At 57.1% G+C, this 9461-nt stretch overlaps 3 protein-coding genes across 3 annotated transcripts; 1 reads left to right on the plus strand and 2 right to left on the minus strand.

The window, feature by feature from the left end:
* Positions 1 to 272: 272 nt before the first annotated feature.
* On the minus strand, positions 273 to 1892 carry SPBR_04204 (transcription initiation factor TFIIH subunit 4; the record flags this gene model as incomplete). The annotated part of the gene is made up of 1 exon (XM_040762487.1): positions 273 to 1892. One exon carries the CDS (start codon positions 1890 to 1892, stop codon positions 273 to 275), a length of 1620 nt encoding a protein of 539 aa, XP_040621588.1.
* A 695-nt stretch (positions 1893 to 2587) lies between these two features.
* On the plus strand, positions 2588 to 3494 carry SPBR_04374 (esterase; the record flags this gene model as incomplete). Its single annotated transcript, XM_040762657.1, has 7 exons — positions 2588 to 2629; positions 2710 to 2750; positions 2826 to 2841; positions 2905 to 2970; positions 3050 to 3218; positions 3279 to 3357; positions 3422 to 3494. 7 exons carry the CDS (start codon positions 2588 to 2590, stop codon positions 3492 to 3494), a joined length of 486 nt encoding a protein of 161 aa, XP_040621589.1.
* Positions 3495 to 3841: 347 nt separating this feature from the next.
* Positions 3842 to 5287, minus strand: SPBR_04242 (uncharacterized protein; the record flags this gene model as incomplete). The annotated part of the gene is made up of 1 exon (XM_040762525.1): positions 3842 to 5287. The coding sequence occupies one exon, from the start codon at positions 5285 to 5287 to the stop codon at positions 3842 to 3844; it is 1446 nt and encodes a 481-aa protein (XP_040621590.1).
* Positions 5288 to 9461: the final 4174 nt, after the last annotated feature.

Consider the following 9461-nt stretch of genomic DNA (forward strand, 5'->3'; position numbering starts at 1 on the left):
GACATGCCCGTCGTGGAGTGAAACAAACAAGACAACGACATATCACATGCGTGGCATCGATGCTACAATAGCAATGCATTCCCCAGGCCCGTTTACGTCGTATCGAGAAGTGTACAAGATATGATATGTTGTATTTTGTTCTACTGAACTCCTGCATCCGCGGAAATTAAGTAACCGCCCTGCGTCTTTTGATATTGCCTAACCTGTCCCGCCAAACTCCACGCAAAATGACAAACAAGAAAGGACCAAAAAAGCAAACCCGAGCTCGTCCGTTAGGCCTCTGCCTTCTTCCGCGCCTTGAGGTAGGCCACGAGCTGCTCGTGCTTCGTGACGAAAAAGTGGCGCTTCTTGTCGTTGCGGTAGACCAGCACGCCAATCTCGTCGGCGTACTGGGCCATCGTCTCGTACTCGCGCGGGGTGTCGAAATCCTTAAAGAGGAACCCCTTGCTCGACTTCATGCGCTCGTTCTCGAGCTCCCACAGGCGGATCTGGTCGACGACGGTGGGCGGCAGCACGGGGCGGTGGTTCGCCGCGGCGTAGCGGTGCATCTGCTCGTGGGCGTTGGCGGCCAGGTACGAGATGATCTGGTCCGAGGTGATGCCGTACGAGATGGCGCGGCGGATGGACTCGCGCGACATTTTGCCGCCGACCATGCCGGGGAACCGGTGGTTGAGCTTGACAAAGAGGGCGAGGACGGCGATTTGGAGCGGCGACGAGGTGAAGGCGTACATGCGGAAATTGGTCTCCATGATGATGCTGCCCTGCCCCTTGCGGGCGGCCGGCGCGTCCACCCCGGAGACGGGGGGCAGGCCGGCGGCGGCGACGCTGTCGGCCGTGGCGGCCGCAAAACCGGCCTTGACGCTGCGGAGACCGCCGCCGCCACTGCCACTGCCACTGCCACCGCCACCGCCACCGCCACCTGCACCGGCGGCGTCGGCATCGCCACCGCCCGTCAGCGTGGTCGCCAGCCGTGTCGGAAAGTACTGGGAGGCGCGCTCGTGCGGCGGGATGTAGACGAGGCCAAAGTCCATGAGCGAGGGCAGCATGTCGCGGCGCGGCTCCGTCAAGGCGTTGGTGTCGTAGGCGCGTCCGAGCTCGAGCGTCGACAGCATAAACAAAAAGGACAGCATGTCCACGCTGTCGACGGTGCCGCCGTCCGACGACGCGTGGTGCTGGTCGACGGCCTCGAGCCACTGCAGCAGCAGCGTCCAGACCTGTGCGTTGGCGGCTTGCAGCAAAAACGTGAAGCCCGTCTGGGTGATGCCCACGCCCCCCGGCATGCCCGTGCGCCGCTCCACCAGACGGCCGGCCAGCAGCAGGTCCTTGACCGTGCTCTTGGGACCGCCGCCGCCGCCGCCGCCGCCGCCGCCACCCTCGTAGCTGCTGCCACCGCCGCTGCTCGACCCCGGGATGCCGACGCTGTTCACGACGTAGTGCAGAATGTCCTCCCACTTGCGCCGCGCAAACCGGTCGAGAAAGGGAATGTCAATGTCGGCCGACACGGGCTTCTCGCTCGGCACGCCGAAACTGTTTTGCCGCCCGCCGCCCTCGAGCGCGAGCCGGAACGAGTTCTTGAAGTTGGCCGTCAGCATAATCTCCTGGGGCTTGTCGCGCACGGCGGGCGTGATCTGCACGACGTGGAGCGACCGCAGAATCGACAGGGCTTGGTCCTTTTGGCGCTTCGCGTCCGGGGCGACCATGGTGTCGAGCGTGTCCAGCAGCAGCGGCCCGTCGAGGTAGAGCATCATGCGGACAAAGGTCTTGGCGAGGGGGGTCAGCATGCGCCGGAAGATGGCGAGGGTGGTGGACGGCTGCTGGTAGAGGCGGCGGAAGCTGGTGCCGGGCTGCTTCTCGAGGTAGTCGGAGAGGGTGAGGGAGGGAGCGGTCGCCATGGTGCGAGAGGGGGTCCCCAAACGGGACGTGAACGGGGATGGCGAGCGAGGTCGAAGTCGAAGAGGTCGCAGTCGGACGGCCTCGGACGGTCGTGACCGCTATCGCATGGTAGAGAGGAGGACACGCAGTCTGGTCGGCGGTCAAAGTGGTATAGGGGAGATATGTCGGGGTTGTGGCCGTCGAGGTGGTCGCGATATTTTGCGTCTCGTGATCGTCAGGTTGGTGGTGCTTTTTGACAATCAATGGATGCACGCACGTTGGCAAGCTCTTTTCCTGCCTGTCTACAACGAGATTAGCGCCTCGCCCGCCTGGAGCTGTTTTCGCAGTTCACGTGTCACAGCCGCCACAGCGCCTTACGGCCGGCATATTTAGCGTGCTGCGGGGGCAAGCCTGAAGAGAAGGTAAAAGTGGATATGTCGGCTCCTCGGGCGTTAATGCGCGAATTACAGTGGTCGAGTCCCCCAAATATCACCCGAAAATGATTCGATTTACAGCAGGGAGCCCGGAACCGCAGACCGAGAAGGTGGGCATATACCAACCGGGAAAGTGCAAACCAGAAGCCAACGTTTGACCTCATTCATCAATTTGTGCTGTTCACAGTTTCTCTTCTCCTCGTCGTTCACTTGCTGCCTGCGATATTGGGCCAACCCGTCCTTACCTTCATCTATCAAGCACCCTGCTCACGCAGATTCACATGGCCGCGCGCAAGCTGGACCCAACGAGGTTCGTCAAGGCTGTAAGTGGACCGGAGCACGTCTCTTACAAATTGTGGACGGCATCACGAAACCGAAGAACCTCAATGCTGACCGTGTCCAGGTGCTGAGCGACTTTATGAGGCAGTCTGGTCTTGAGCCGACGTGAGTGGCCGGTGATGTGGCCCCCCGTGGAAGCCCGCGAATGATCAGTGTATACTGACCGCCGTCGTTTTCCAGATTGTTTGGACCTCACGTATGTGGCCTCGTGCGGATGAATCCTGTCGACGTTGGCGTCACTGACTGTTGTTTGCCATAGATGCGCGTCACCCATGCCGTCCCCGGCAAGGTCGACTTTGAGCTGGACATTGCCCAGCAGCATACAGTAAGTGTGGCTGGTGTTGCGGTGCACCTGGACTGTTGAGCTGTTTCTCCCTCTAACGCATTGTAAGAACCGCTTAAAGATCCTTCACGGCGGCACGATTGCCAGCATGGTCGACCTTGGCGGCTCGCTGGCCGTGGCGTCGCACGGCGTCTTCAACACGGGCGTGTCGACGGACATCAACGTGACGTACCTGGCCAACGGCGGCGCCGTGGGCGACAAGATCAAGGCGACGGCCGTTTTGGACAGAAGTAGGGCTCCTCCACCCCTGACAGTTTCATGCACCCCAAACTCAAGGACTGACAACCCAGTCGGCAAGACACTGGCGTACACGTCGATCACGTTTACGAACGAAAAGGGCGAAGTGGCGGCACGTGGCAGCCATACGAAGTGAGTCAATGGTGGTCCTTGTTGACGTTATGCTTTGATGCCTTGATGCAGACTAACATTCCAGGTTCATCGCCAAGGTCTGGGGCAAGAACGAGCCGTTTACGACGGAGAAACCTGTCAACGGCGAGGAGAGCTAGAGCTAGACAGACGGCCCATAGCAAACCCGGTAGACGTCCATAGACTTAGACAAACAAACATCCATCCCGATTCTCGCGTCGAGTCTCATGCCATGTCTTTGTTTATCGTATTTATTTAGTGCATGTCGCAAGCGGGATATATATAAGGGACGAAAGCGAACACGTAGAGACGACAAAAGGAAACAAGAACTAAAGAACAGGGAATTGCCAAAGCATTATTAGACGGCGACGACAAGTCACCAGCATGGCATCGTACCACTCCACGCCCCCTCTTCGCTCAATTCGTCTTGGTCTTTTTTAGACCATGGCCTTCAGCCCCTTGGAGCGTCGTCATGATACCAACCGAATCATGCCTTGACCTCGGCAGGCGGCGACGCACTCGTTCCGGACGGCGGGGGAGGCGTCGCGTTGACGCCGTTCGCCGACTCGGTCAGGGGCGACGGCGACGTCTCTGGAGCCACATGGCCTTGGGGCGGGGAGGCCACTGCCGGAGGGGGGTATGGCTGGTACTGCTGCGGCGGGACGCTGCCGTGCATCTGCGGCGCGTACATCTCCTGGGGATAGACGGCGGCGGCCGGGTTGGGCATCTCGTGGAACTGCTGCCGCGGCGCCTCGTGGCCCGGCAATTGATACACGGGAGCGCCCGGGGGCACGGGCCCGTAGTTGGCGTTGTTGTTTTTGACATTGTACCCATTGTAGCCGTTGTACTGGTAGGGGGCGCCGGCGGCGGGGGCGACGCCTGGCTGGTAGCCGCCACCGTACATGCCGTCCGCGGCGAACTGCGTCCACGGCTGCGGCGTCGACCACAAGCCGCCGGCGCGGCGGACGCCCACAATGTACAGCAGGATGATGGTGATGACAAACGTCCACACGTTGAGCAGCGGGTCGACCACGTTGAGCCAGAGGGGCGTATACATGGTCGTGGGCGGCAGCAGCCAGACGGCATTGTAGACGAGGCGCCACAGGAAGCGGATGAACCAGAAGACGACGGCCACCAGGTACAGCACCGTCGTGTTCTTGATGGGCAGGCCCTGGGCGCGGCTCACCAGGTAGCCCGCCGCGCCCAGCAGCGGCAGCGACAGCACAAACACGAGAATGTCAAAGGCGCCGCCGAGCTTGTGCCCGATGCGGACGGACGCGACGTACTCGGCGGTGGCGCGGTTGTAGCTGGCGTTGCTGCTGTCGCTGTTGTCGCTGTTGTCGCTGTAGACGGCGTTGTTGTATTTGACGTACGCCGCCGCGCCCTTGCCGAACCAGGCCGTCGACAGGGCCAGGAGGACGACGCCCACGACGGCCGTCGCAATGCGGACCATCTTGTGATGGGCCAGGCGGCTGTCCTCGCCACGGGTCGCCGCGGCGCCGCTGTCGCCCTTCGTCGCGTCGGCAGCAGGGGCGCTGTTCGCTGCGTCGTGCGCCGCCGGCTGCAGCGCGACATAGAAGCCGTAGGCCAGCTCGATCAGGGCCACCAGCGTGAGGATGATGGACAGCTGCTCCAGGTAGCCCGCCACGATGGACAGATAGTCGGAGGCCTTGACCAGCGAGTTGAATGTGCTGGCGGTCAAGTTGGAGGGGTCGTTGATCACGGCGGCAATGGCGCCGTCCGACGCGGTTGTGATGATCAGACTCAGAAAGAAGAAGAAGAAGCTGGCCTTGAGCCATGCGACGCCGTCGCGTACGGGGTCTTGGCGCCGCCTGGCCTGGAACAGGAACAGCACCCAGATCACGAGCACGGGCAGAATCATGATGCCTGTGAGCGCAGCATTGCTGACAATGTAGGTGAACTGGGAGTCCATCGTGGCAACAATGTCATCGACGACGCCCGAGGGTGATGGAGTGGACGGAGGCCTATTGTGTAAAGGCGTAAATCAAATGTATGGAGGTGTCGTGAAGTTGAAGTCGTCGATCGTTGAGAAGGACGGGGCGTACGAGACCCTGTCGAAGAAAAGACGACCAAGCAGCAAGAGACGGAAGGACAGGCGATGAAAATGCGGAATAAGGAGAAGCGAAATCCAAAAGAGACACGCCCCTGCTTTGTAAGAAAAGAGAGAGAGGGAGAGAAGCGTGGGTGGTTAATACCTCGAATTACACAGAACAGACTGCTGGGTGACAGTGAAAGCAGAACGAATGGACAAGACGAGGACCAAGGAATCTGGGGAGGCGGTTTGCAGTTTTATTCGTTTCATTTCCTTCTACGTACTCTGTACATGTACATCGTACTCTGCACATGTTTGGGACCCCGTCAGGCTGGGCGTATTTCGTGTTGATCATGGAGCTTGCATGTCTTGGGTCTTGGTGTTCTCTGTACCGAGTAGGGGCTAACGAGGGGGGGGGGGGGGATGGCAACGAGGAAAGGAAACCGCAGATCAAAACTCGCACAATCGCAGCTCAGAGGCTTTGCTCTTCCTGCAACCGCCCCTCTTTTTCAGCCTCACGGGCCAGAGCAAACCAATCTACGACGTACATCGGAGGAATGAAATGCCCACAAACACGGTACAACATAGAAGGAACAGGAAGTACATCTTTGTGTAGTCCACACAGAAAAAGACACGACAAAGGCACAAGCATCCTGAAGCCGCCGTTGAAAGAGGCTGTAATACGGACGGCTCGTTGGCGGCGACGATCCCAAAGTTAAAAATCTCCACTACCAATCGAGCACAAAGAAATGCCAACCTGTGAGCACGGCGCGTGCTGGCGCGTTCTTGGGACTGGACATGGCAAGGCTTGCATCCAAACACTGTGAAGACGACAGGCAGATTTTGACAAAGCCCCCTGTCGCAATTACAACTACCATGCCGAGACAGCTCCCGTAACAAAAAAAGCCACCAAATAACATAGCCAGCAAAGTATGTTGTATGTAGGGCTCAATGTCACCTACAGTCCTGAGTCACCCTTTCCAAGGATAACTGCATAACATGATGCGTTATGATCGGATCCCTGTCTGAGCCACACCACCCTTGTTTTGTTCATGAAATGTGCTGTGCCGAGTACCACAAACAGGCCGACAAAGGCAAAGTCCTACAGAATCGCAAGGCCGATGGAAGGTCTAGAACGATACAGCGTAAATCAGCATCACATCTAACCAGTTCAACGTTTCGTCATGATATCTACATGTATGGATAGTAGGATAGTCAACCAAGCACCATCTCTTTTCTCTTTCCTCATACTTGCTACTCAGGTCTGGTCCCTGCCTGAGGTTGAGTGAACTCTTACGAATAACGAAAGGACAGTGGCATACAGAAGTATCTTACATTGACATTTTTGAACAGTTCATTTCCTCTGGGAACACGTCGTCCAAGCTGACAAGGTACGCTCGGGTGGAGGACCGCCACAGCGTCGAGTGGTTGGTCAAATCCCAAACCAAGCCACGAAACTAATGCACGTTGCCGTCTCACGTCCACCTCCAAATAAAGACCTGTAGAAAAAGGGCCTGAAGCCACAAACGATGCTGTTCTTTCCTTCTTTCTTTTTTTTTCTTTCTTTTTTTTACTGCTTAAGAGTTGACAAAGGAGCGTATGGAAGAATATTGATGGTCGGTATATTTTGCTGGGCCAAAACACCCTAGAATCGCACAAAAAGCAAACAATAAGGAAGAGGAGCGAATGAGCATGACTGGCTCGCATGGGACATTGGGATGGAGAGCGGGAGAATAAACATAAAGTTGCGGCGTAGTCTGCGGCTCGCCAACGAATCCGGGAAATGGGAATTTTGTGGCCCCGGCCCCATATATCTGCTTGCCATTATCTTTTCCATCCTAGATTACAATGTATCTGCCTAGTGACCGAGGGACAAGAACACAGTTTGGAGGGCGGCAAGCTGTCTTAGAGTGTCGGTAATTTTGCAATGCACAGGCTGCGAAATGATTTGCAGAGCCTCAATTGTTTAATTTAAGGAGACCACCGCAACCTTGAAACGAACACCCGAGCGAGGCCTGGGCAAGGTGCGTTTTGCCTAGCAACCTAATGGGTGCCAATGCGCTAATCCGTTGGGTAAAATTAAAGCAGGGCTGGCCAAGAGCCCGAAAAACATCTTACGACCAATAAACAAACACCGCCGTTTCTGGAACGGTTATCGCGTCTGCTATGGGACTTGTTGTGCGGCATACAAAAGGACGACAATGTCCTTTGCCTTGGACGATGCCAGAGGGACAAAGGAGGACAAAACGAGAGGCGAGAGCCTGATCCGCCAAGAAGGGAAAACGAGATGCTGAGATAATCGAGACACCCGATCCCTTCGCGGACACTAACCCGCGCTGCCCACCAGCAATGCCTCCGAACAGCCACACCCCAAGGCGTCAAAACAAGATTGGGAACAAAGCCAAAACCCCACTGAATGACAACGAGCGTGCGCTAAAGCAACAAAAGGGTTGATGGCAGGCATAAACATTAAAAGAAAGTGGCTCTACAACATATCTTACTTTGTACTTTCTACAGACTCTCAGGGACCAACTGCGCCTACGGAAGGCCAGGAGCATTCACTCACGCCCAGTATTCAGACGATGTTCAAAGACTTTTAAAAGGCGTCCAAGGAGACATCTTGGATCTTGGTGCAATTCTTTTGGATTCCAGTACATGCCAACTCGTTGACGACAGCTCGCATAGGCAAAAGATGCAACCACCACGGCAAGTTGCAGCAGACCTTTGCACTTTGTGCCGTTGAACGACGTAATAGACCGGCGATTCCAACCCGATTCTAGAGTAAGATTTGCAACAGCTATACCGAGTAGTCCAGTGGAGGTTGAAACTGCTTAACTAAGCGCTGCTAAGGAACCGCACGGCCGTCTATTGAGCATCGTCCGAGTTGTCATCTCGTCATTAACTGCGAGTGCAATTTCAGTTGCTTCTCACTGAGGCCTCACTTCATCTTATGGCTGGACCAGAATTGAACAGAAAATGGACAAGTATACTGCATGCGGGACAACTTAGAAAGGAAGACCGGCACAAGCCGCGTCTGGCCGGTTGAGGAAGGCGCGACAAAGCGACCCGCATCCCTTTCCGCACCTTAAACCCGGGGGCGTGTTTCGTCACCTACCCCGGATCCGCATCAAGACCTATCAACACGGACGGAACCTTGCTCATGGGACATACCGTCAACACGGCATCGTCTGGCCGTGAGAGTTGGACTCGGAATGTTTGTGCGATCCGAGTTATTGACACAAGAAACAGACGGTGCCGGCAGAAGCTGAAATGATTCGTCAGTTTCTGAGGCGTGCCCCACTCTTTTTATCCGATGAACTCCACTTTTGGCATTGGACTCGATCACGTGTAGGCGTCAGCTCCTGCTGTTTTCAGCAAGAGGCTGCCAGGGGCCATCAAGCGTCAAGGGGACGACACAAAGAAACCCGGTGACGGATGAGGCGACGCCTTGCATCGTGAGACTTGATTTGGCACCCTGGCACCGTGGCTCGAAGGGGCTCTCGAGCACTTCTCCGATTTCGAATTGACTCCGACGGATCTCGGCGACCCGACGAAGCGGGCGCGCAACCACCGCGAAACCCCAGTCGTAACTCGGTTCCGGGTTGCGCCTTCCGGATTGCGCTGCCAACAGAAGAGCGCCGGCCCCATCGAGGCTTCCGTCTCACCCCCAAATCGAGCTGACTTGCTGACGTTCCTTCCCCAGCCTGCCGTTCCCGTGCCTTCCCCCATTGTTTCGTTTCGATCGCTTTCCCGCCATCGGAGTGATTTCCCTGGCTTTCGCTTCACCTCGTCTCACTGCATCACATCCGATCACGACCACTACACAGCCCACATCGCAACCTCTCCCGCAACCTTCCCCTTGACGACGAAACGACAGCACGATATAACGAGACGCCTCTAAATTCCGCGGCACGGCGAGTCGCGACACTCCCTGCATTGTCGCCCTCCAGCAGTTGGACGCTGCCCTGAGGCGCAAACGTCCTCCCTTCGCCGCGACCTCCTCTCTGTTTTCGGGACGCTCTTCCCGCCCAATGTCTCCTCCCCCGCCGTCGAC

The sequence above is a fragment of the Sporothrix brasiliensis genome, assembly GCF_000820605.1.
Source record: "Sporothrix brasiliensis 5110 chromosome Unknown Cont16, whole genome shotgun sequence".
Classification (NCBI taxonomy): Eukaryota; Fungi; Ascomycota; class Sordariomycetes; order Ophiostomatales; family Ophiostomataceae; genus Sporothrix; species Sporothrix brasiliensis.